Source organism: Sminthopsis crassicaudata, chromosome 4 (assembly GCF_048593235.1).
Source record: "Sminthopsis crassicaudata isolate SCR6 chromosome 4, ASM4859323v1, whole genome shotgun sequence".
In the NCBI taxonomy this organism is placed as follows: Eukaryota; Metazoa; Chordata; class Mammalia; order Dasyuromorphia; family Dasyuridae; genus Sminthopsis; species Sminthopsis crassicaudata.
In genome coordinates this window covers 30,415,255-30,441,004 of record NC_133620.1, presented here as the reverse complement: position 1 = coordinate 30,441,004, position 25,750 = coordinate 30,415,255, and the positions used below count along the sequence as shown (strand labels likewise).

The 25,750-nt window shown below is 53.2% G+C and overlaps 1 protein-coding gene across 5 annotated transcripts in view; it reads left to right on the top strand.

Annotated features, from left to right (window-relative positions):
- The window catches only part of SZT2 (SZT2 subunit of KICSTOR complex), a 66,878-nt gene that overhangs the window by 34,024 nt on the left and 7,104 nt on the right, over positions 1-25,750 (top strand). For 4 of the 5 annotated variants that reach the window (XM_074266182.1, XM_074266179.1, XM_074266184.1 and 1 more), the window contains 38 exons: positions 179-337; positions 561-744; positions 902-1,017; positions 1,110-1,326; positions 3,123-3,258; positions 3,342-3,434; positions 3,521-3,602; positions 3,686-3,973; positions 4,073-4,214; positions 4,295-4,402; positions 4,481-4,544; positions 4,704-4,889; positions 5,647-5,805; positions 5,879-5,984; positions 6,127-6,198; positions 6,341-6,569; positions 7,381-7,480; positions 7,789-7,918; positions 8,287-8,439; positions 8,604-8,706; positions 8,816-8,921; positions 9,285-9,396; positions 10,733-10,851; positions 10,970-11,134; positions 14,045-14,129; positions 14,263-14,430; positions 14,519-14,686; positions 14,765-14,910; positions 15,079-15,245; positions 15,742-15,839; positions 16,011-16,143; positions 16,500-16,630; positions 16,851-16,948; positions 17,059-17,235; positions 17,341-17,590; positions 20,618-20,697; positions 21,232-21,357; positions 21,479-21,666. In XM_074266182.1, the coding sequence (XP_074122283.1) occupies positions 179-337; positions 561-744; positions 902-1,017; positions 1,110-1,326; positions 3,123-3,258; positions 3,342-3,434; positions 3,521-3,602; positions 3,686-3,973; positions 4,073-4,214; positions 4,295-4,402; positions 4,481-4,544; positions 4,704-4,889; positions 5,647-5,805; positions 5,879-5,984; positions 6,127-6,198; positions 6,341-6,569; positions 7,381-7,480; positions 7,789-7,918; positions 8,287-8,439; positions 8,604-8,706; positions 8,816-8,921; positions 9,285-9,396; positions 10,733-10,851; positions 10,970-11,134; positions 14,045-14,129; positions 14,263-14,430; positions 14,519-14,686; positions 14,765-14,910; positions 15,079-15,245; positions 15,742-15,839; positions 16,011-16,143; positions 16,500-16,630; positions 16,851-16,948; positions 17,059-17,235; positions 17,341-17,590; positions 20,618-20,697; positions 21,232-21,357; positions 21,479-21,666 (5,344 nt within the window). The remainder of the gene's footprint in view (positions 1-178; positions 338-560; positions 745-901; positions 1,018-1,109; positions 1,327-3,122; positions 3,259-3,341; positions 3,435-3,520; positions 3,603-3,685; positions 3,974-4,072; positions 4,215-4,294; positions 4,403-4,480; positions 4,545-4,703; positions 4,890-5,646; positions 5,806-5,878; positions 5,985-6,126; positions 6,199-6,340; positions 6,570-7,380; positions 7,481-7,788; positions 7,919-8,286; positions 8,440-8,603; positions 8,707-8,815; positions 8,922-9,284; positions 9,397-10,732; positions 10,852-10,969; positions 11,135-14,044; positions 14,130-14,262; positions 14,431-14,518; positions 14,687-14,764; positions 14,911-15,078; positions 15,246-15,741; positions 15,840-16,010; positions 16,144-16,499; positions 16,631-16,850; positions 16,949-17,058; positions 17,236-17,340; positions 17,591-20,617; positions 20,698-21,231; positions 21,358-21,478; positions 21,667-25,750) is intronic. The other variant, XM_074266181.1, reaches the window with a different exon arrangement.

Below are 25,750 nucleotides of genomic sequence, written 5' to 3'. Positions count from 1 at the left end.
CACAGCCATGAACTCCTGAGCCTCCCCTTCCCAGAAACCTTTGATGTCTCTTCTTGCCCCTTGGGGGTGGGGGGGGGGCTGCCAGGCCAATCACTCTTCTCCCGCTGCAGCCCAGCCCGCCCAGGGACCTCGGGCCAGATTCTTCATCATTTTGGTTCTTTTCTCACCACGTTCCCAGATGTCCAACGACTAGTTGCTTGTGGTCTTGGCCGGCCTCTTCAGGAAGACGTAAGGCCTGCACTGGGAGAGTGGAGCGCCGTTCCTGAGGATTTGGGAGGAGTGGGTCAGAAGGACGCCAAGTCGCCAATCCCCGCCCTCAGCGTGACCCCTGCCAGTGGTAAGGCTTCTCCCATGGGCCGGGGAAGGGGCGCAGGGCCTGGTGTGGCTCAGGCATGGACTGCGGGACATGGAGACGTCAGCATCTGTCCCAGGCCCCGTTCTTGATCCTTCCCAAAGGCTGAAGCAAGCTCAAGGGTCTGATGGACACAGAAATGAGTGAAAGCTATGGGGTGGGGATCGGGGCAAGCCCAGGGATGATTCCTCTGCCCTGTTCCTTACAGACAAAGCCCAGGATCCAGGAGAGCGCGCCCTGCCCCCTACAGGGCGCCAGGCCTCCCAGCCTGAGGGTGTGGAGGGGCCACGCTCCCGCTGCCCAGTCTTTGTCTACAGCTGCTCGCTGGAAGCCCTGAGAGAGCAGGTGGTCAGCACGCAGCCCTGCAGGGCTCCCCAAGAGCTCACCCTCACGTGAGTGGCTCCCACCCCTCCCCGGGGAGCCGGAGGGACGGACGGACAGATGGGTGGGATAGATGGGTGGACGGACCGGGAGTGTTGGCAGACAGGAGCCTATGGGGAACTGGACAGGGTGTGTGGATCTCCTGAGGCCTGCCCTCATACCCTCCAGCTCTCAGTTCCTTGAGCACCCCTCCCCCACGTCCACCTGGCTGGACCCCAAGTTTAAGGAAGTGGCTGACCACTGCGCACTGCTTCAGGAGCACGCCCAGCGTTGCTATGTCCGAGGTGAGCACCTGGTAGGCATCAGTGGGGGTCGCCGGATACTCATCGCCCGGGGTAGAGGCTGCGCCCCCTTGACATCCCGTGTGTCCCCGCAGGCCTGTTCCGCAGCCTCCAACAGGCCCAGGCTGTGAGCTCCCAGGACCTCCTGGTGGCCGTGGACGCCTGTGAGGAGCTGCTTCAGGAGGTGGACATCACGCCGTTCCTGCTGGCGCTTTGTGGCCATGCACACGGGCTGCCCCAGGGGCCCGGAAGCTGCAGCCTTGAGGAAGGCCCTGAGCCTCGCGGCCGGGCAGGCCTGACTTCGGAGCTGAGGTGAGACCGCTCTAGCTCGGGTATTTATCCGTAATCGTGTCCTGTCATGGGAGGAGCTCCAGGGGGACTTCCAGCAGAGCCTCAGGGAGGCCACTTCCCAGCTTGTTCGTGATGGAGTTGGGCTCAGTGACTTCCCAGGCCCTTCTGGCCCTGAGAACGTTGACCTCTTGAGCCAATGGCTTCTACTTTGCATTCGAGACTCTGGGAATCAGGGAGGGGCTGTAAAGGAAGGCCTGGCCCTTGGGACTCACTTGGGCTCAGCACCAGATCAAGGAGGGGGTGAATTTAGGGGGAGGATCCCAACCTTGCTGCTGATGTCATTTGTCAGGGATTGAAGGGGCTGCTGGGCTGGGAGGAAAGACGTGCTGGCCCATAGGCCAGAAGCTCATGGTGCAGGTAGAGAATGAGGCAGTAGGGCTAGGGCCAGGAAGAGTAGCAGGCAGGGAGGCGGCCCCGTGCGTGGCCTGTTGGCCCTGTCACTTCCTGAAGTCAGGAAAGCCTGCCTCAGAAACTCTCTGTGATCCTGTGCTACCCACACAACCTCCCTGAACCTCAGTCTCTCAGTCTGTAAAATGGAGGTGATAAGAACACTTATCACCTGTCCAGTTAAGAAGGTGCTTTGAGATCGCTGACACATCCTGCTTTGGAAATCCCAAAGTGCTCTGTCAGTCAGCTCAGACAGTCCTTGGAAAGGTTGCCCATCGGGCTTGTAGGGGAGGTCACGTTTCCTCAGGATAGGAATACTAGGAATTCCTTGTGTCATGAGTGACATGGACCCTGATGCTGGCTAGCACCTGCTTGGGCATGGGGCGTGGGGGAGGGCAGTCAACAAGCATTTATTACATGCTTCCTCTGTGCCCAGCACTGCGAGTACTGGGGGCACACTGTCCCCCCACACACACAGTGAGCTCACAGTCTAATGGAGGTGATCACATGCAGACAGCTCAGAACACGGGATAAAGAGGGGGATAATCACCGAAGGCTTCCTGGAGAAGGAAGCTGGGGAACCCAGGAGGCGAGCATGATGAAGAAGGGCATCCCAGGCAGGGGGCACAGCCAGAGGAACGGCCGGGAGCCGGGAGATATGGGGTCTGGGAGGGGAACAGCAGGAGGCCTTGTCCCTGGATTGTAGGCTGTGCTGGAGCAGAGAGCCAGCTGGGGAGCATGGGGGGCAGGGTCACTAGGGCTTGGAATGCCAAACAGCATTTTACATTTGCCCTACAAGAGTTAATTGTGTAGGGAAGTGTCATGGTTAGTCCTGCACTTGAGGAAAATCCCTTTGGGAAGTGAGAGTAGAATGGTCTAGAGTGGGAAAGACTCTAGACAGCCAGGCTCCCCTCCCCCACTCCCAGCAGCCATTATAGGAGTCCTGGGTGGGGAGAGGAAGGGGTCCTGGCCCAGAGGAGGGAATGGGGCATATGCAAGCGTGATGTACAGTGGTAGAAACAAGAGGCAGCTTTTCTCTAGTGACCAGAAGGTGGTGCCAGGGGGCCAGGGGCACAGAGGGGAGCAGGACACATTGAGGTGGCATTATTTGTGGGTCACTGAGTTCTGGACATCCAAGGGGCAGCTGAAGATGCCAGGCTGGATAATTGGGTCTGAGCTTCAGGATTGTGGGAGAATTGTCCGGAGGGCGGAGAAGGGCAGCAAAGAGATCAGAAGGATTGGGCAGATAGGAGCAAGGAAAGGAGAAGGTTGAGGAGTCAGGGCAGGGTGAGCCGGCCTTGGGGCCCTGGGGCAGGACTGGCCCCTGTCTGCAGGAGCCGCCCAATCTAGCCTCTCTTCCTTGACCCCAGTGCAGAGGCAGATGACGACAACGAGGCCGAAACCCAGCGCGCCCACGGCCCTGGAGCTCCGGGGCCCGAACTCCTGCTCTCGGAGGCCTGCCATCTCTCAGGTGGGGCCCACGACCGGCTGCACAGCATCATCCAGGTGGGGCCCGGGGCTGGGGGCAGGAGCTCAGGTGGCCATGGCCACGGCCTGATCCTCATCCCTGTGTGTCCCCTCCCTGGCAGGAGAAGTTCTTGGAGATCAGTCGCCTGCACTTCCGAGCAGTGCCCTCCAACCCTCACTATTTTTTCTACTGCCCACCTTCCAGCAAACGTGAGGTGAGGCCTGCCCCTGCTGTCTGCACGTTTCCCCCCGGGCCCACCATCACCCCCTGCCCCCAGTCACCTTCTGCACTTTCTCCCAGCAGGATGAGAATGCTCGCGATGCCCTAGACAGGAAGGTCAGTGACCTGGAGCTCTCGGAGGCTGAGCCAATGGGTGATGAAGGTGAGTGCTCGGTGGGGACCAGCTGGGCAGAGGGTATGTGTCCTAGCACCTTCTTCCTCGGGCACCCTGCCCCCTGTCCCCAGGAGAAGTGTCCGGCAGCTGCATCGCCACAGAGAGTGACCCGGAGCTGGAGGTGGAATATCGAGACAGCAGGGACCCTGAGCTGGAGCCCCCGGACTCCACGTCGCTGTCTGATGAGGACACCATGAACCCGGATGAGGACTCCTTTAGTGTTCTGGGGGATGACGCTGCCCTTGGCCTTGAGGGGACTGCCCCGGACTTGCCCCCTCTCTTCCTGCACCTCACATGCTCCGTGCGCCTCCGAGGACAGCATAGCTCTGTGCCTGTGCATACACTGCCCACCTGCCTGGGTAAGCTTCTCTGCCAGCCCTGTGACCTGTGGCGGGGCCCCCACCAAGGGGGCCCTGGGCCTCCAGAGCTTTCAATCCTTTTGCTTGCTCACCCTCCAGGACAAGTCTTGACATCTCTGGAGAGCCCGCCTCCAGGCAGTCACCTGGCCCTGCAGGACCTCAGTGTGACCCTGGACGTCTTCATCCTGACCCTGCCCCTGGAGGTGGAGCTGCCTCCAGCCTCAGACCCCCAGCACCACAGGTCAGGCGTGCCTGAAGGTCCTTGGGGCTTCTGGAGCTTCCAGGCTCTCGGTCAGAGCTCAGTAGCTTCTTCTCCCCCAGGTCTGTCTCGGAAAGCAGCACCTCTTTCCCTCGGTCTCCTGGGCGACCTTCTTCCCTGCGCTCCGATGACAGCCTGGGACCCTCACTACCCCCACCAGAGATAGAGAGGTATGATTCTCAGAGGCGCAGACCCCCTACCCCTGGCTTTTCTGATCCGTGCTGATTCTGGCCTCCTCCTCTCTCCAGGCAGCCAGGGCTGTCCAGCCTCCCCTTGCCCCATAGGCAGGCGATCGAGACCACCATGAGTGAGGTAAGACTCTTGTCCTGGCCCAGGAGCAGAGATGCTGAGGGGGCTGCTGAGGCAGAACTCCCCTCTCATACCCATTCTGCTCAGCATAATTTGATGGAGGGACCCCTCCACGCCCCGAACCATCGATTGCTGCCCTCACCTCTTCTGCTCTGTCCCCAGATTCGCTGGCTGCTTGAGGACGAGATGGTGGGGGCCTTGCGTCGGGGGGGTGCCCCTAGCGGCCCCTCCCTTCAGCGAGTAGCAGCCCACATACACGCCTCCCCTGGACGCTCAACCTGCCTTAGACAGACTCTGCCTCTCAGCTTTGTCTTTGGGCCGGAACGCTCCCTGGCTCGATTTAAAGAGGTCAGTCAGCCTGTGGGTCACAGGGTAGGATTTTCCCCTTTTTTGTTATTGTTCGCTTGCTTTTTTTTTTTTTTTTTTTTTTTTTGCCTTTCTCACTTTTTCCTTTTTGATCTGATTTTTCTTGTGCAGCATGATAATTGTGGAAATATGTTTAGAGGAATTGCACTTGTTTACCCCGTGTTGGATTATTTGCTATTCAGGGTCATGGAGGGGAGAGGGGAAGGAAGGGAGAAAGTTCTGCACCATAAGGTTTTGCAAGGATGAACATTGAAAACTGTTTACGTGTTTTGTGAAAATTAAAAAGCTGTTATTTAAAAATAAACGAAGTCAGGCAGCAAGCATTTGTTAAGCACCAATTATATGCTTATAATATAATAATAGGTGCAATTATATATTATATGTATATATTATATGCTCTGAGGGTACAGAGAAAGACAGAAATGTGGGACCGTCTAAGGGAAAGGTAACATGCAACTAGAGATCCCACAGAGGGAGGGCTCAGAAGGGCCACCTCTGCATGGACGTCAGAAGTAAAAGACGTGGTGAGGGGAGAAGAGGGAGCCTTCTGCAGATGGCCTTGGGGGGAGGGGCAGGGGAAGTGACGGCAGGTTGGGGCCAATGCAGAGTCAGTGATGCAGACCTTCCCAAGACCCCTTCTGTCACTTTTGGTCTTATCCCTGTTCTTCACTGGGGATATCCCCCAACCCTGCCCATGGCTTGAACCAGCCCCCTTCCATCTCATCTCTGTCCCACCCAGGAATTCTGCCGCCTTCATCTTCCAGGCCACTCCCTCTGCCAGAATCCTGAAAGTGGCTGCTTCTTTGTGTCTGTCAGCCCCAGCCCCTGTGAGGAGCCTTCCAGCCCCTGGGCCTGGCTCAGCCGTGAGGACTCAGCAGCACGCTCTGGCCATGCAGAGGTGGGTGCCTGGGGCCTTTGGGGCTTGGAGCCTCGGAGGGCCTACCTTGCTGAGCTCTGTCTCTCTCCCCCAGGCACTACCAATCAGTCCCCAAGTCCCTGGGTCCCCTGATGACATCGAGGGCTCCACCCTGAGTACCTTGCCCAGTGTAACCCCCGTGGGGACCCGTGGAGCCTGTGGTAAGGAAGATGGGCACCTAGCTGTCCTCTGGCATTGCACTAGCTTCAGACCCTTTCATGGTCCATATCTGCACAAGACATCCTTCTTGGGCTGAGGAGAGGGATCCATGAAGGTCTCACTGCTCTCCCCTCCCTTGTCCAGGAAGCCATCCTGGGCCCAGCCGAGGACAGAGTGTCGTGTCTAGCCAAGGCAGCTTGGACTCTGACCAGCTAGGTGAGCTATGGGTACGGGGTCTAACTGAGGGGGAGCAGGAGGTTCAAAAAACCAGTGATGGGGGCGCGGCAACAAACATGGACAAGCAGGGAGGGTCCTGAGGGGGTCATGGGTTCAGCCAACCAAACTCTTGTGTCCCTAGGCTATGATGGAGGCAGCAGTAGTGGCTCAGAGAATGAGGAACCCAAAGTGACCCCAGGGGAAAAGGAACCTTCAGGCCTTGTGCTGACCAAATCCCAAGGCCAAGAGATAGCCCCAAGGTCAGCCCTGCAGCAGCAGCCTCCACCTACCCTCCCGGGACCGCGTCTGCCCGACTTCTGGCTCCTTGTCCGGGTGATGCAGGATCGAGTGGAAGTTTATGCTCATGCACGGTGAGGGCAGATCTGGGGATCCCAACATAGTTTCTAGTTATTGCTGCTCACCCCCTGGCAAGTGCCCATAGCCCTAAGTGGGCCCCTGCATCACCCTATTGCGGTTTTGTTACCCTTATAAACTCGCATAACCCATCCTGGTCAATATCCATATCCTTCCCCCCCTCAGTGAATGTCCATAACCACAGTGGGTCCTTGTGTCATTCCAGTGTTGAACCATCACTCCTGAGAGTACCTGTGACCCCCCCTCACCCCCCCACAATAGGTTCTCCATCATCCCAGTGAGAATAGGTCCTGAAGCTATTGTTCCTGTTGCTAGGCCAGTGGTGACACCTCCCCTCCCTTCCTCCCTCTCCCCCCCCGCCCCCCGTCCCAATGTTGGGAGAATAGTCTTGCTCCGGGCAGCTCTTGTATGTCCCCATGAGTGAACGAATGCAAACTCTGAGGAAAGGAAGGGTCCTTTGTGGGCCCAGAGTAAGCACAAATGAAAAGAAGGATCCAGTTTCATCTCAGCTGAGTGGTTCCCTCGGTGACTGCTTTGTCTTGAAGAGGCCAGCTGGAGGCCGTAGCCAAGGGGACTCTGGTCCCTTCTGCTCTGGCCAGCCCAGATCCAACCTGTGGCCCATGCTCATGACATTGCTTGAACTGACCAGTTTTTTTAGTTGGCACAGTTAGTTTCTGAGCCCATCCTGCTTTTCCCCATGACTCCTCTTAGTGAAGTCCATCTCTGAGCTCCTTCCCCACGTTAGCCAATCTGTCTGACTCAGTTCAGCACTTCTCCTAATTGCCCACGGATCTGCCCCCCTTCCAGGAGCCTCAGTCGGGATGAGAGCGGTCCGGGTGCTGAGTGTCGGCAGCTACAGCAGCTCTTAGCAAGGAAAGTTGGGGAGATCTGCCGGGAAGTCAACCAGGTGAGGGGAGGAGGGGTGGTAAGTGTGTGTGTTTGCATGTGCATGTGTGCTCACTTAGGCAGGTGAGCTTTCCTTTCTGCAGACTCCAAGCCTGCTCTCCCCCAGGGACCCTGACTCACTGACCTATCAGGTCAGGTGGAGAATATTGTAAAAGGAATTTCTATTTGCATCTGGCTGGGCTGGGATACTGTTGAGGTCTGGCAAAGACCCCAGACTGTTCCCTGAACACCTTTTTGGCTGCATGGCTATAGGGCCTGATTGATTGAAAGACCTTTTAGTTTTCTGACTTTTCAACTTCTCTTCTCCAGCGGCTTCTTCTTCAAGACCTCCATGACAGCCATGTCTGTAACTCCCTGCTTGTGGCTGAAAGTGAAGAGGATCTGTGGCGGAGTGAGACCCCCTTTCATCCCCGCCAGCGGACCCTGCTGCCCAGTGACGGTAAGGGCCTGAGGTTCCATCTCCCTCATCAGTTGTCTTTCTGCCCAGTGTCAGTGAGGGTCTGAGATACCCTCCCCCCCAAAAAATTTGGATTGTACGTTCCAGTGACACTGAAAGCTTGAGGCCCCCCTCCCATAGCAGGCTCTGCTGTCCAGTGATGGTGAGAGCCGGACATCCCCTTCCCCTTGCCAATGGGTCCTGTTACCAAAGTGACACTGAGAAACTGAGCCCAGAATGTGGAATACATTCTTGACCATCCCAGAAAGTAAGAGGCTCCGCTATCTGAGACCTGCTCTGTGGATGGGGCTGGGAGGTGTGTTGGGGATGAGCTAGGGATAGCTCTGATCGGAAGTGTTCACCGTCCACAGATTATGCTGCCGATGAGAGTTGTCCCCCTCGTGGCTACCTGGCAGCCACTATGCAGTTTGTGCCGGGACACTTCTCCTGCAATGTTGTTTGGGGAACCGTGATCCGTGTCCATTCACGACTCAAGATGGGACCCAGCATGGGAGTGTCCCGGGGTAGGAGACCTGGGGCAAGGGACATCCCTGGGCAGGTGGCCCCCAGTTGGGGGGAGGGGTATGGTATCAAAGTGCTGGGGGTGGGGAATCGGCTGGTTCCTCACTTTTTCTCAGCCTCTTTTGTGGGGTCCCGGCTGCCTCACTGAGCCCTGGCTGTCCCATAGCCATCCAGGCACTTCGTTCTGTGCTCAACGCCTTCTCAGTGGTGAATAGGAAGAACATGTTTGTGTACCAAGAGCGAGCTACTCGAGCAGTCTACTATCTCCGGTAGGAGCAGCAGTGGGGAGCAGGCTACCGCGGGGTAGCAAGCACAAGGTGAGGGGAATGGCCTTGGCTGGTGGTGTGGACACTCACCTCCAGTGTCTTCCCCTTGCAGACTGCTGGAGACATCGTGCAGTGAGAAGCTCCTCGATGGGGATGCTCTGCCCCCCTCCCTTGCCCTCTCCAGAAGCCAGGAACCCATCTGCCCTGAGGAGGCCTCGGCAAGTCCCTCCCCCTGCCCCCCAGCATTACTGGTCAGTTTGCTTGTCTGAGAAGTTGAGCTTGGAGCCAGGCAAGTTTGGGTTGAAATCTCCCCACATGTGAAATGCAGGGCCCTTGACAAGCCTCTTGACAACTTGGAATCTCAGTTTTGTCATTTGTAAAATTGGATACTAATGGTGCCTGCTGGATTTGGAATCAGAAGACCTGGGTTCACATGCTGACTGCTACTTATTCATTCTCTAAGCTTGACCAAGAGCGTCCCTCTTACTCTGAGTCCCAACTCCACTACTCCTGTAGCCCCTTGCCTCTGACTCTTCCTTCCTTAACCGCCCCCCCAATCCTCCTGTCCTCTCCTTGTACAGGGTCCTCGATCTCCATTGGAAGTGGCTTCCAGTCGGAGCTCGGAGACAGCCCGTCCTGTGGGTCAGGTTGACCGGCACATTCAACTCCTAGTGCATGGTGTGGGGCAGGCAGGTGAGGCCTACGGACTTGTGAGGGGGCAGTCTTCATTGCTAGTGACCAAGTCAGGAAAGACAGACCACTAGGAGTCTGTCCACATGTGTGTGTTTGGCCTTAAGCAGAGAGAGCGAGGGGAGGAGGGGGATGGTATCCATGTTTAGTATCTGCAGGACTGTCAACATACTGCCAGTGGAGACTAGGCCTGGAGGGTGGGATTGGAAGCTGCAGGTCGCATGCCTGGCTCTGTGTCAACATGTAGGAGGTCTCAGAAAGTCTGGTAGCTCCTTACCCTGGGGGCCTGGTCAGGAACTCCTGGCTCTGAGAGTGGAGCTGAGCAGGAAGCGCCACTCCCTGCCTGGCTACTATCCCCACTCCTGGACTGCTTCTCTCTATCATGTCTGGAGCCCGTCTTCCCTCTTGCACCTCCCGGTTTCTTCCATGTTCTCTCCTCTGTCCATGCTGAGGGTCTGCAGCAGCCCCCCGGCCCCAAGCCCACTCTTGGAAGGAGCCTGCCCTGGCCCCTGGCCCCTGGCTAGCTCTGCTCATGCCTTGATGCTTTATACCTTAGATGAGCCTCACAACCTGAGGGGATATCCTTGCTCAGAAGGAGGAGATTGAAACTCAGAAAACTTAAGTCATTTCCATAGGGTGTCACAGCCAGGAAGAATCACAGCAGTAATCTGATCATACGCCTTTCCTTCCCATTGGCTGCCCCTGCTTGATTCACCATGCCATAGGTTGTGCCCTTTGGACCAACTCTCATTGTGAGCAAGTTTTTCTTGACATCAAGTGGAAATGTGCTCATGGACCCTTTTTCCACCAAGCTTTCTCATTGGCTTCTTTGTGGCCAATCTCTAATCTGCTTTACATGCTGCTAAAATATACTCCCTAGGACACAGGTCTGACTGTGAAACTCCACCTACTCAAGAATCATCAGTGGCTCTCTAGTGCCTCTTAGACAGAATTTCTATTCTGTCTTAGTCTGGGCAGTGTGCAAAACTTTAAGCTCTGCTCTCAGGGGGCAAGACCAAAATAAAAAGGCATCCCCATTACCCTTGAGGAAGGAGTTCACATTCTCCTGAGGGGAACCTCTTCAGTCTCCAAAGGTAGACATGAAAGAAAGATTAAAGATTATTTGGTCTCACCCTGCCCACATCTAAGAGGAGATGGGAGGATGAAGCAAAGAGTTCATGTGAAGGGTTCAAAACCATCTGAGGAGGAGGCCCTGGACAGACAGCTCATCCTGCTTTTCTAGCCTTGGCTTCTCTTTTTTTAAATTTATTTTAATTTGCCCTGATTGTATAGGTCTTTCATGGGTCCTGGCTCTGGGGGGGGGGGGTTGTGTCCACAGGCCCTGAGATCACAGAGGAGTTGGTGCGAGCCCTGCGGCGGCGCCTGGATGAGGCCACCTTGGATATCATCACTGTCATGCTCGTGCGCAACTGCAAACTCACCCCTGCTGATGTTGAGGTAAGGGGCCGTGGGCCCCTTCTACTGCCCCGGGCTTCCTCGTCCTTGCCCCGGCCCTATGACATCCTCCCTTCAGGCCCATCCTTGTCCAGGCTCACCTCCAGCTCTGCTCTCTCAGTTCATCCAGCCCCCAGGAAGTCCTCCTTCAGAGGTGATCCACTTGGTTCTGCCACCCACCTGTCGGCCCTGGCTCCCGGCCTTGGCCTGGTACCTGCGACAGAATCTGCTCATCTTCCTGCACTCGCCCAAATATACAGACAGCAACAGTCGCCACCACTTCCAGGTGAGGGGACAGCTGTCTGCCTGGCAGGCTTCTGGTATGTGTCCGTCTGCTCCCCAGGGGGACCCCAGGTGCACATGGTACTTCAGCAGCTGCTGATTCCACAGCACCAAGTAGGAACCCTCTGCCAGGGCCCTACAATGGAGTGTACAGCTTCTGCCTCACGGCTCCCAAGAAGGGGAAACCACCTCCTCCGGAGGCAGCCCCTTCCACATAGGGATAGCTCTCCACAAGGCGGCCTTTCTTGCATAGCAAACAGTGCTTGTGCCCCAACCCTGCCCCCCATGTCCCAGGCAGTCTTCTCTATGGTTGGCACACCACGTCGCACTCACCCTCTGCCAGCTTATCGGTGTCCTTCCTGCTCTGGGATCTGACCTGACCACAGGGCTCCAGGCAGCCTCTGAGCAAGATCCAGAGCAACAGGGCAATCCCCTCTCTATTCTGGAAACATGGCCCTGCACTCGTGAGGGCTTTTTACTGCCTCACTGTCCTGCTGACGTGAACTGAGCCCCAAGGCCTTTTTCCAGACCATGTTCTCTAACCACACTCTCATCCCCGTCCTGGACTTTTTTGATGCCAAATGTAAGACTTGACACATACTTCTTTTTAGAAAAAAAAATATTTTTTTCCCCTTAATTACATGTAAAAACAAATTTTAACATTCATTTGTTCAAATTTTGAGTTCCAAATTTTTTGCCACCCCATTTAGAAGGCAAGCAATTTGATAGAGTTCACCCACTGGCACACCTTTTTTTTTTTTTTTTTTTTTTAAATAGTTTTATTTTTTTCAAATACATGTTTTCAACATTCATTTTTGTAAAACTGTTCTAAAATTAAAAAAAAAAAAAAAAGTAAAATTTTCCCCCTTTTCCTCAGGACAGTAAACAATCTGTTATAGGTTAAATCTGTGGCACCCATTTCTAATGAGCTTTATCCAGCAAGATTCAGTGTGTTCTTCCTCACTGTCAAGATCCTTTTGGGCCCTGACTCCTTTACCTTCTGGGCTCACTGTTCTGGCTTTGTGTCACAGCAGTGTGATGTGCCTGCCATGGATGCCTTCCTCCAGAGCATTGATGAAAGGGAGAAATGACTACCCGAGAGTTTATGGCCTTATCAGATCCCTCTCTCTCCAGCTTCTCCACAAGGACTGCCCGTGGTGCTTCATTGGCACTGCTTGGCCAGAGTGGGAGTGACCAACAGCTACGGCCTTCCCTCATCCTCTCCTTGAGCAGCCCTGTCCCTGGAGGTGACCTCAAGCCTGGTATTCCAGGGCACCACCCCCATCTTGGCAGCAGCAGCCATACCTACCAGTTCTTTTAGGACCCAGGGTGGGGTTCATCCAAGTTCACCCCAGAAAGCTGGGAGCTTTCCCTGCCATATCCTCCCTTTGGGCAGCAGCTCCCTCATGACCTTTCTCATTCCACCTCCATTAATGGCCAGCACCCTAAAGGGTTAGCCTTCATTGTCCCTCCCAACCTTATGCATTCTCAGAGCTGCTTCTTCCCCCAGTAAGGCCCAAGCCGAGGAACCTTTTTCTTTTTCTTTTTTTAAATTAAAGTTTTTTGTTTTTTTTTTTTTTCAAAATATATACAATGATAATTTTCAACATTCCCCCTTGCAAAACTTTGTGTTCCAAATTTTTTACTCCCTCCCTTTCCCCCACTCCCACCCCAGAGAGCAAGTAATCCAATATATGTTAAATATGCGCAGTTCTTTTGTAAATATTTTCACAAATAACATGCTGTACAAGAAAAATCAGATAAAAAAAGAAAACAAAAAGCAAGCAAACAACAACAAAAAGAGTGAGGATGCTCTGTTGTGATCCACATTCAGTTTCCACAGTCCTCTCTCTGGGTGCAGATAGCTCTCTCCATCACAAGGCTGGCCTGAATCACCTCTTTGTTGAAGGGAACTACAAAGGAACCTTTTTCTTGTCCATGGTTTCAGCCTCACCCATTCTGGCTTTAGTTTTTCTCCTCACATTGTCTGTCCACCCTGTAGATTCCTCCCTGGCCCGGCCTTGCTTCTGTCTTCTGGACATTTCTTTTAAAAATTGAACATGGCCGCTGAGAACCCTATGCAGCAACATCAGTCTCTTCCAACATTGTTAGGTTTTCTTGCTCTTGGGCTTGCTTTTCTTTGTGTTTTCAGATTTCCTTTGTTCAGCATCTCCCTTCCTTCCTTCTGGCCTTCATCTTCCTCCCCGGGCCCGTCCCCAACCTTTCTCCCCAGATTGGGTGCATGGCAGACTTCCATCCTAGGATGGATGGAGCCATCTCTTCTCAGGGTTCACACCATCTCTACTCATTCTTCTCTGTTAGGGAGAATCTTACCAGGATGCCATTGTGTCTCACTTGTTCCTTTACCTTTCAATTATCTCAAAGGCAAGTCAGGAAATGCTGCCCTGCATTTGTCAGGGAGAGCCCCGGTCACTACTCTGTGGTGCCCTTGGCCAGGCCTTCTCAAACTGCTCTCCTTCCTCTGTCTGCCCTGGCGATGTGCGGCTCCCTTTCCTACCTTCCCTTGTGGCCTCCCACCAGTTTCTTTGTCCTGTTCCTCCCCCGGTACATCCACTAATTAGGCAGTTCCTTTGAGCAGACAGGGTGCCGGGCACGTGAAAGTACAAGTGAGCCAGATGTGCCCTGTCCAGGGAGCTGACGCTGCCCTGGAGACCAGCCCTCCGAGGAGCTGGAGGAGCAGGACGGTGTGGAGTGGCCTGTGGCTCTGGGCAAGGGGAGCCAGACTCCATTCCATGTAGATCTTTGCCCTCCTGCTCCCTGAGTGCCCTTCCTCTCTCTCTCTCTTGAACTTGAAGGATATCTTTTCACTGAGTAAGTACCCCTGGGGAAGGGGCTTAGAACCTGCCTTCCCAGGAGTCAGCCCGATTTCATCTTGAGCTTTGTTCTTCCCCAGCATCCTTTCCACCCTCTCAGTGGCCTTCCTGATTCCGATATTTATCTCTACAACAAGCCTGGTGGCCAAGGCACAGGGGGAAAAGGTACCCACTCTTGGATGGCAGCCTTGGGGGGCTGGGGAGGGCGGGCTGTCTGGGGAGGGTCCCTGATGTTGGCTGAGGGAAAGGGGGCAGGGCATCCTCTAGAGACTCCAGCCACTTGGCCCTTTCTGCGTAGGCGTTGCTTGCATTGCACTGTCCTTCATGGATGAGGCAGGGGCCCCCATCTCTCTGGGGCTCTGGCCCCCTGCTTCCCCCGGCCCCCTGGCCCTGCTGCAGGAGACCGAGTTTGAGAGTCTTACCAGGGTCAGCTGCTGCCCCACCCCACCGGCCGGAGCTGCTGCAGGTAGGTCCCAAGAAGACCGTGGGGGTCGGGGGGGAGGGCCCGGGATGGCCTCAGCTTCAGCTGAGTGCCCCAACCTTCTCTGCCCCAGGTCAGGGCCGGGACCTGCAGCTGCGGCTGGACATATGGGAGAAGGGGAACATCAGCCGCCTCCAGTTGGAAGAGAAGTTGCGCGGGGCCACCCGGCACGCCTTGGCCGATGCCGTCATGGAGCTCCGGCTGCTGCCGGCCCCTCTGTGTGTGGAAGAGACCCTGCCAGGTAGGGCCTTCCCTGGGACCGGCTTCAACCCCGGAGGAGGGGCAGAGGCCTGAAGGCTGTCCTGTCTGCTGTCCCCAGGGAGCCCAAGGAGTGCTTCACTGGAGCCCAAGAGTCCAGGGGACCTGGCCGGCACCTCCCCTCTCCCCTTCCCACCAGCCCCGAGCCCAGGCGAGCCCGTCACTCCCCCAAGCAAAATGGGCCGGCGCAGCTTCTGGGATATGCTGGTAAGGACCGGGGAGCAGAGGGGGGATGGTGCGTTCTCTTCCCTGTCCCTTCAGCATCCTCAGTCTTGCTTCATCTCTGGAATGGGCAAAGAAGAGGCAGGGCAGGGGTCTCCTCACTCTCCTCCTGCCGTCTCTTGCCTCACCACCCATGGCTGTTACTCTCTTCAGAGTAAAGCTGAATGTGGGGACCTTGGTTCCCCAAAGACCACAGATGACATCGTCCTGGAAAAGTCAGAAGAGACCCGGGGACGGAGGCGCCACAAAACTGAGAGTATTCGGCCCCCAGGGGGACCGGAGCGGACGGCAGCCCCCGAGCTGGGTGCCCAGGGCCACAGGTATGTGGAGGAGCTGGAGAGCCTGGGACTGGCAACTTGATGCTAGCAGGATCCAGCCACGGAGCAGCTCCGACTTTAGGCCGGGCCCCCCTCCCACCAGGGCTCCCTTGGCAGCTTCCTGCCCACAGGCCCCCCCAGTCTCAGATTGCAGCCTTTGACTTCATGTTCTGCCGCGAACAACAGCTTAGACTCCGTGGGCACCGCCCGTCAGTAGGGAGGGTCTTCTCCCCTGAGCGTGTGAGTGCCTCCTTGGTAACCTTTCACGGGCCCCGAACAGTCCCCCCCCCTTGAGAGGGAGAAGTAAGGAGAGTTTGCTATTGAAGGCAAAAAGGAGACGCGACTCTGAGGTGCGGTGGGTGATGGAGGCCCGAGAACCCCCTCCAGGTGTAGTCCTCGGGGTGTGTGGTGAAGGCTTGACTGAGCAGAGCCCCGGGGCCCGGGAAAGCCCGCAGCCCGGCCATTGGGAGGCTCAGTGGCGGCTGCTTCTCTTCTCCAGGCGCCGGGCTGTGCAGCTGGAGGAAGGTGAGGCCGGCATCCTCCATCCGGGCTTCGCACGAGTGGGTCTGCGCTGGATGGAGTTCATGGCTCAGCTCGGTGAGGACAGGGTCTCTGATGCCACCCCCCCCAGACCCAGCAGTCATCTGCAACTCACCCTGTGTCTCCCTCCCCCCTCCCCCTTGAAGGGCCAACCCTGGCCGCTCTGTCCCCTGCTTGGCCACTCTCCCTGACCTGTGCTTGCGCTTCCTTTCCCCATCTGCCTTCCAGGCTGTCCCTCTGTTTCTGGAAGCTCCACGCACATGGTTTCCCGGTTCCTTCTCCCTTCCGTTCTTACTGAGACCGTCTCACTCGTGGCCTCGCTGGCAGGAGATACCAGCGTCCGCATGTTTGAGCAGCAGCCGTGAGTGGGGGCCGGGGGCAGGGGGCACGAGGAAGGGAGAAAACTGACAGTTGTCTGTTAAGTGCCCGCTCTTCTCCAGCCTCGGGCTAAGTGCTTTTTACCAGTGTCACCTCATTTGGTTTTCTCAGCAGCCTGGGGGGTAGTTCTCCATTTTACAAGTAAGGAAACCGAGGCAGTCAGCAGTTACATGACATGCCTGGAGAAGCCCCTCACGGTGTGAAGCTGGGTTTGAGCTCAGGCCTTCCTGACCTCAGGCCCAGGGCTCCACATCTCTGCCCAATGAGAGGGGGTCCTGGGGTCCCGTTGTGTTGTTTGGCCACCCTCAGAGCTGCTTGTGCCCTTCCTTATGACTCTAGGGGGCCAGACCCTGTCATCTTCACCCCTTGCTCCATCGCTCAGCTGCACCCCCCACCCCGTCCTGGAGCCGAGCGTCATCTGCTGCTTTTGGGAAGGAACTTCTCCCAGTGGCGGAGGCCCACGCAGCAGGGTGAGGGCTCGGGGTTGTCTGTGGGGAGGGGGGACGGGGGCCCAGGCCCATAGAAAACAGGCTGAGCATTGTGGGGGCGCAGAGTCAGCAGAGAGACAGGGGCAGAGGGGGATGGGATGGGCGCCGGTAGAGAAGGACTATGCCCTCTGTGGGTCAAACAAGAACCTCACAGCGGGCCAGGGCATCATCTCAGCCTCTAATACTCATTCTCCATCCCCAGCCCCCAAAGCCATGCAGCGCTTCGAGCCTGGAGTTGAAGGCTCTGGCCGGGATGCCCCCCGACAGCGGCTCTTCCTTCTCCGGGTTATAGACACCAAGGTAAGGAGCACCCCGCTAAGGGGCGGTTAAGCTGAGCTCTGCCCCGCCCTCGACCTTCGCCTCCCCCAAACTGTGCTCCCTGACCTGTGCCCCCTGACTTGTGCTTCCAGCTGCAGCTGCTCACCTATAACTGGGCCCCAGACCTCGGAGGGGCCCTCAGCCGTGCCCTGGGACGCCTCTTACAGTGGCAGAATGCTCGGGCCCACCTTGTCCACTGCCTGCTCAGCCAGAAGCTCGGCCTTTTCCACCACTATGGCCACCTAGACTGCCCTGGGCATGATGACAAGGTGACTCCTCCACATCCTCCATCCCTGCTTTCAAACTGAACAGCTGGGGGCGGGGGACAGGACACTGGGAGGGGATGTCTGGCGTCTAAGTCCGGCGTTTTCCAGGAGCCCAATCCGTTCCTGATCCCGTCTCTGGAGGCTGAGGCCCTCATCCGGAGCCCCGGCCCCCCCCCAAGCAGGGAACGACTGAGCAGCTCCTCTCGGGGAGGGGCGGGCCTGGCCCCTGAAACCATGCCCTTCGACGAGGCCTTGAGGGACATCGCTGCTGCCCGGCCCGGCCCGGCCCCCCGCCCCCCAGACCCTGTTACTTATCACGGACAACAGTTCCTGGAGATCAAGACTGCAGAACGAAGAGGTGGGGCTATGTTTGGGGCTTGAAGGAACTGGGGGAGGCCAGGACAGGCGTGATGGAGCTGGACAGAGGCCAGGGGTCGGGGTCAAGGGCCAGGACTGAGAGCCGGGGAAGAGCCGCCTGGCTGTTTCTGGTGCTTGATGGAGGCCCGGACAGTGCAGCCAGAGGAATCTGGAGAGGACTGCCTGGGGCGACAAAGCTTTCTTCCCTCTTCAGTGCTTAGCTCAGGGCCTGGCACCGAGAAGGCGCTCCCGCTTGGAGAGCATTAGGGCCAGCTCACCACGCTTCCTGGGGAAGGGAGCGGCTGGGGGGACGAGCACACAGTTGGCTAGGGAGATGGAGTCTGAGAGCAAGAGGAGGGTTTCTGGATTGGGCCAGAAACACAGGGAGGGAAACTTGTGTGCTCTGCTGAGAGGTTGGCATTGAAGAGTGGGCATCCAGCCTGGCATGGTGGCCAGCCCTGGGTCAAGGGGAGCAATATTCCCCAGAGAATGGCGAGGGGAAGAGCTGAGGAGGAAGGAACACTGCTGGTGGAGCGGGGCCAGGCCCAAGAAAGGCCTCCCGCAGAAGGATGTGAGAGATGGCATTCTGGGCAGGAGGGACGACTAGTGCCAAGGCATGGCAGTGGGAAAGGAGCACAGCGAGAAGGCTGAATCGAGCGGTCACAGTGTGGGCAAAGGAGATTCACGTGTGACAATGCCAGGGAGCTAGCTGGGACCGGCTCGTGTCTGTTTGCCCTCAGAGCCCACAGGGACCACTTGAGCCTGTCAAGTTAGGGGGTGGCGTGATTGAATCCTCCTCGGGAAATCATCGGCAGCTTGTGGAAGATAGATTTGAATGGTCGATGGTTGAGCCAGAGAGGCCAGTGTGGATTTCACAGCAGTAGCCCCTCTGAGAGGCAAGAGGGCTCAGGGAAGTGACTGTGGAAAAGATGCTCTGGAGATAAAACAAGGCTGGGCCACAGATTGGCTGCATGGATGACTGCATGGGTGAGTGAGAGGGGAGCAAGGAGTGTTGCCAAGCTTGTGAACCTGGGTGCAGAGACAAGGAAGAAGGCACCTTAGGTACTTACTGATTCAGAGCCAGGGAAGCAGCCCTGGGAAGTGCTGCTAGCGGGGAGCCTGGGGAGGGGGTGGAATCCCGGCTGAGCTGTTTGAAATCCTGGAAGACGATGCTGCACGCGATACACCAACAAATTTGGAAGCCTCAACAGTGGCCCTTGGCTTGGGAAAGACCCCGATCTGAAAGGAGGGCGGTGCCATGTCCAAATTACTGGACAACTGGGCTCATTTCGCACACTGCAAGATTAAGATTCTGCAAGCTGGGCTTCAGCAGTTTGTGAACCAAGTATTACAGAGGCAGAAAAACTCGAGACCAAATTGCCAGCATTCACTGGGTTACAGAGAAAGCAAGGGAGCAGCAGAAAAACGCAAAAAAACAGCCATCCACTTCTGCATCGTTGGCTACACTAAAATCACCAACGGTGTGGATCACCGCCAAATGTGGCAAGATGGGAGTTCCAGATCACCTGACTAGTCTCCTACAGAACCTGTGTGCGGGCCAAGAAATGACACTTAGAACTGAACACAGAACTGTTAATGGGTTTAAGGATTGGGAAAGAAGCTCGACAAGGCTGTATATATTTATTTATCTTGTGTGCAGAGTATGTTATGAAAAGTGCCAGGCCAGATGACTCAAAAGCTGGTGTAAAGTTGCCAGAAAAAATAACAGCCATCTCAGAGATGCAGATGATATCACTGTGATGGCAGAAAATGAAGAAGAAGAAAGAAGCATCTTGGTGAGGATGAAAAGAGTGAAAAGCTGGCATGAAGCTTAACATTAAAAAAAAAAAAAAACCCACCTAAGATTTTGGCAACTGGTCCCCTGACTTACTGGCACAGACAGAGAGAAGAGATGGAAGCAGTCAGATTTTATATTCTTGGGCTCAAAGATTGCTGCAGACGGCAATTGCAGCTACGGAAGGAAAGATGTGGCAAATGTGAACGGTGCCCCGAAAAGCTTCGCCTTGCCAGCAAAGGTCTGTCAGAAAGGAGTCAGAAGTATGGTTTTGCATCTGCTCGAAAAGGCCCTTTGCTAGACTCTGGATACATAATGATGAATACGATAGTCCCTGCCATCCAATAGCTTATATTCTACTGGTTGGAAAATGCCCAGCGTATAGATAAATAAATACGCATGAGATAAATATTAAGTAACTTCCTGTCATCAATGATTCATTTTATCTATTCCGTGTTTGTTATGGTTGTGAAAGGCACCTCTTCTTATTATTGTCTAGTTGTTAAAAACATTCAAAGGTCATCTACATCATGAACTCGTCAGAGTGTATGCTGTAAGATGTTGTTCTCAGCCCATTTTCTGCCAGATTGCTTTCCTGCTTTCTTGACTGAACAGCCAGCTGTTGATGTCAAAGAAGTCATTCTCCAAGTACTTTATATTTTCGGCTTCATCCGTGACTCTCGTTTAGCCAATATGTGTCACTGATCTGCTTTTCCATTGGTGATGGGGTGTGGGGACAGTGCAGGACTAGCAAACAAAATGAGTATTGTTTATAATTTAAAGTCAGTTCTTGAAGTGAGGTTCTTCCTTTAGTCCTGCTTTTTTCACTATTTCCTTTGAGACCTTAGACCTTTTGATCACCTAAATGAGTTTTGTTATCATTTTATTTAGCTGCGCAGAGTCCCCTTGCTGGTTTACTGTTTCTAATTTCACTGAGGCTTCTTGAGCAGGGTCAGTCACGTGGTTACTTAGGCCTGTGTGACAACTATATGGAGATTAGATGGAAGAGGTGTCCGCCTTGTTCTGTGTGGTCTCAGGGGGCAGTAGTACCTGTAAGCTGAAGAGTGGCTGATGTCCAGGATGAATTGGGCCCCCTTTGGGTATTGAGGGCTCCCCACGGCCGCTGGTAGGGAGAAGTTGGAACACTCGGCCCCTGAGGCACCTGTCACCTCCAAGATCTAGTGATTTTTTTTTTATGAAAGAAGCAGCAGATAATTCTCCTTCTTCCCTCAGAGCTGGAGCGTCAGATGAAAATGGAGAATCTCTTTGTGACCTGGCAGCAGAGGTCGGCCCAATCCAACCTGCCTATCAGTGTGAGCATCTCAGGGCGTGGGGGTGAGGTCCCATCTGTGAGAGACCCAAGGGCTCTGCCCATTTGTAAAACCCAAGATGTCTCTGAGTCCCTCTTTCTTCTCTCTTGTGGGCTCTAGACACAGCTCCTCTTCTTCCTTATTTTCTACTTTCTTCCATGTACTTCTGGGGACAAATATCCCTTGCCTTCATCTCATGGCTCCCCTGTACTATGGATGTCAAAGATGATTCCCCTGCTGCCCTTTTTTCTGATGTTTTCTCCCAGTATTTTTCTTTCTCCTGAGCCCCTAACTGAACAGAATACTGGCTCCAGGCCTTTTCTGTTTCCTTGTGCCCTGAGCAAACCCACAAGCTTCCCGAAAAGGGAGGCAGGCCTTGTGTGGACATTGCGGGGATTGTCCAGCCCATAATGGGATAGGACAGCTGCCTGCCTCTTTCCACAAAAATTCTCTCTTAGGTATTTTCCCAACAGTCACCCTCTCCCTAAGGCTAGCTCCTCATGGGAAGCCTCAAGTGACCTTTATACTCCTCCCTAGGCTGGGGAGCTGGAAACCCTGAAGCAGTCCTCACGCCTGGTCCACTACTGTGCCACCGCTCTGCTCTTCGACCCAGCCTCCTGGCAGCACGGACCCCCTGAGCCCACGGCATCCACCGAGGGAAAGGTGATTCCTGCCCCCTTCCCCATGTACCTGAGGAGGGAGTCCTGAGATGGGCCTCAGTGTAGGAAGTGCACAGGATGTCCTTGGGGCCTCTCAGAAGCTGTGACCTCCTTCCTCCCCACAGCGCCGCCATCGCTCTAATGAGTCAGGGGGTCCCTGCTGCCAGGAGGCTGGGGAACCGCCCACCCCTGGGGCCCGAGAGGAGCCGTGGCTCTGGGAGCTGAGCTCAACCTTCCTGCTGCAGTATGTCCAGTACCTACAGAGCACAGGCTTTATTCTGGTGCAGCTGCGGCCCCCCTCACCGACGCGCAGGTGAGATTTCCCCCCTTCCCCCCTCCCCCCCCGGCCCAGGTAGGCTCTCGCTTAGCTGGGCAAACCTTCCTCCATCCTAAGTCTTATATAAGTCAATGTCCACAGCACAATTCAAGTTTGAGGGACTCTGTGAATGTTAATTGTTCACCCGGTCCCCCAGTGTGAGGTGGTGCTCCACCTTCTCACCATGTCTGCTGGCTTCCTAGCTCCCTGGTCTCAGACCATCTTGGGACCCAGCTCTTTGCTCCCAATCACAGGAAGCTGCTGTCTCCATTCATGGTTTGTTTTCCCCTTGGCCTCCTGCCCTGCCCATTCTGTGTCCCATCTATGTCTGGTTCTTAAGGGCCAGGCCTTAAGACCTTCAGTGCCGAGAGAGAAAGTCACCATGGGCTCTTCTTGAGACTCTGGGCCTTCTCACTGAGAAGAAGGCCTTGGGCTCCCCCAGTCCCTGAGCTCTGCCTGGGACTCCCATTTCATTTCACTTTTTTTCAACCCTTCTCCCCTTTCTTATCCCTTTCCCCTTCTACTTCTTTTTTTTGAGGCTGGGGTTAAGTGACTTGCCCAGGGTCACACAGCTAGGAAGTGTTAAGTATCTGAGATCGGATTTGAACTCGGGTCCTCCTGAATTCAAGGCTGGTGCTCTATCCACTATGCCACCTAGCTATCCCTCCCCTTCTACTTCTGTACTCCTTTTTATTAGCCTCCCCCCATTCATGCCCACTTAGTCCCTCCTAAAAGGCTTTCTTCCCGTGGCTCTGGGACCTCTCTGTGCCCCACTCAGCAGTTCTTGCCCCTTTGCTTGGTTCAGGCTAGCATCTGAAGCCCACTGCTGCTGGGACAAAGCACACCAAGGAAGGAAAACTCTGTACTAGATCTGGTTCTCCTGGGCTCCTCTAGCCCAACTCATTTGTTTGATAGAGGAGGAAACAGATCCAAAAAGGGACATGACATTCCCTCAGATCACAGGGAGGTGGTAGTAGAGCTGGGATTCAAACCCACTGTTTATTCCCTGTCTCCATGGTTGGGTTTTTTTTTGGCTCACAGGCCTTTTGGGAAAGCTTGTGCTGCATCTTTTTTTCTAGTTCTGGGTCCAGCTCATGGCTCAACCCTGGAGCAAGAGCCAGACAGCATTGATTTATTTGGGGATAAAAATAAATTTCTCTATTTTTTTAACCATATTTTTCTTTTTCTTTTTTTATTAGTTTTTTATTTACAAAACACATGCATGGGTTATTTTTCAACATTGACCCTTGCAAAACTTTCTGTTTCAAATTTTCCCCTCCTTCCCCCCCACCCCCTCCCCTAGATGGCAGGTAGTCCAATACATGTTAAATATTTTAAATATATATTTAACCATATTTTTCAATGATTTATTTGAACAAACAAACCAGTTGGCTTATTTTTAGTTTTCAAACACCACTGCCCAGGCAAGTCATCAGGTGGGAATCCACCCACATTCTTGGATTCTTTTTGTTTTGTTTTGTTTTTGTTTTGCTGAGGCAATTGGGTTTAAGTGATTTGCTCAGGGTCACACAGCCAGGAAATATTAAGTGTCTGAGACCAGATTTGAACTCAGATCCTCTTGACTTCAGGTCTGGTGCTCTACCCACTGCACCACCTAGCTGCCCCATCAAACTTTTCAGACATTACACTCTGGCATATCTTCATCATCTTATACTTAGGAAGTTGATTATTTGAATCCAAGTGCAAGATATTTCTTTCGTTTCAGATTCAGTTTAATGTCTTGGCTTTTATGTTCTTTTTTAGAAAACAATATTTAAATTTTTTTCCAATTACACATAAAAACAATTTTTAACATTTTTAAAATTTTGAGTTCCAAATTCTCTCCCTCCCTCCTCTTCTTTCTTCTCCTTCCTTCTTCCCTCTTGGAGATGATCAGAATTTGATACAGGTTATGTGTACAATCATGCAAAACATTTCCATATTAGTCATGTTGTGAAAAAAAAAGCAGACCAAAAAAACCCTCCACAAACACAAAAAAATAGAGTCCAGCCATTTTGGCAAACAATTTAGAACTATGCCCAAAGGACTTACATTTTTTGGTGCATAACTTTTGATCTAGTAATACCTCTATTAGATCTATATCCCAAAGAGATCACTGAAAGGAAATATTCATAACAGCTCCATGTATGGTGGTATAGATTGGAAATCGAGGGACTGCCCATCATTTGAATAATGACTGGGGTATATGATCACGACAGAATAGTATTGTGCCATAAGAAATAATGAGAAGAAAAGGTTCAGAACAGCCTGGAAAGACTTAGATGAACTGGTGCAAAGTGAAATGAACAGAACCAGGAGAACATTGTACAAATTAACAGCAAGATTGTGTAATGATTAATTGTGAAAGACTTTGCTACTCTTAAGACAAGGATCCAAGACAATTCCAAAGAACCCATGATGACAGACGCTGTCGACCTTTAGAGGAACAACTGATGAACTCTGAGTCCTTTTTTAAACTTTCTTTTAAAAAAGTAAAAAATGGGATACCTCAATCTGCATTGAGAGTCCTAAAGTTCTTTCTTTGCAGGTGGATAGCATTTTTCATCATGAGTCTTTTGGAATTGTCTTGGATCATTGTATTGCTGAGAATAGTTAAGTCATTCACAATTGACCCTTATACAACATTGCTGTTACTGTCTACAGTGTTCTCTGGTTCTGCTCATTTCACTTTGCATCAGTTCATGTGAGTCTTTCAAGGTTTTTCTCCCTTTTTTTCCCCATGTTTTTCTGAAATCTTCCTCGTCGCTACAATAGGATTCCATTATAATGGTATACCATAGCCTGTCCAGCCATTCCCCTATTAATGGACGTCCCTTCAATTTCCAATCTTTGTCACAAAAAGAGCTGCTGTAAATATTTTTGTACAAATAGGTCCCTTCCCTTTTTTAAAAAGAAAAATCTTTTTGGTCTATATACCTAGTAGTGGTATTCCTGGGTCAAAGGTTATGCACATTTTTGTGGCCTTTTAGGCAGAGGTTCCAAATCGCCCTCCAGAATGGTTGGTTCGGTTCCCAATTCCATCAGCAGTACATAAGTGTCCCAATTTCCCTACATCCCCTCCAACATTTGTCATTTTCCCATTGTATCATATTAGCCAAGCTGATAGGGATGAGTTGTTCTAATTTGTACTTCTCTAATCGTAGTGATTTAGGATATTTTTCACATGACTATAGATAGCTTTGATTTCTTAATCTGGAAACTGCCCATTCATATCCTTTGACTTTTTATCAGTTGGGGAATGACCTATATTCTTAGAAATTTGACTTGGTTCTCAATGTATTTGAGAAATGAGGCCTCCATCAGAGATACTTGCTGTAAAAATTGTTTCTCAGATTTCTGCTTTCCTTATAATTTTGGCTGCTTTGGTTTTGTTTGTGCAAAACTTTTAAAATTTAATATATTAAAAATTAACCATTTTATGTCTCATAATAATCTCTCTCGTTTGGTTATAAATTCTTCCCACATCCTGCCATGTTCTCTTTGTATAGAACTCTTGTCATACCTCATGTTAACTCTTCTTCCTACCATTGTCAGAGGCACATTTAAAGACCTTCTCCTCTGGGCCTTTATCCAAGTCATTGGACCATCCAAGCAGTTCCCAATGTAGCTAATTGTATCATCTTCCAGTTCATTTCTCACCATCTTTTCCACAAGAAGACACATGAGAAACTTTATAAGAGCTTTGCCCAAAGTTAGGGAAATGTTCTGCCTTTCCTCTATTCTGCTAGCTTAGTTATCTTGACCAAGTCTAGACCCTTCCTAACACTTGTTCGCCAACTCTTGGCGGTTGCCATCCTTTCCTGCTTGCATAGAGATGAGGTCAGGACATCAGTCACAGGGATAGGGATGTGGCCACTCCGTGCCCAAAAGGGCCAGGACTTCCACCTGAAATCCTATGATCTCGTCAAGTGAGTAGAGGAAATCTTCATCATAAAGAAGATCCAACTCACTTCCAGTTGATCAATGATGGACAGAAACAACTACACCCAGAGAAGGAACACTGGGAAGTGAATGGAAATTGTTAGCACTACTGTCTATCTACCCAGGTTACTTATACCTT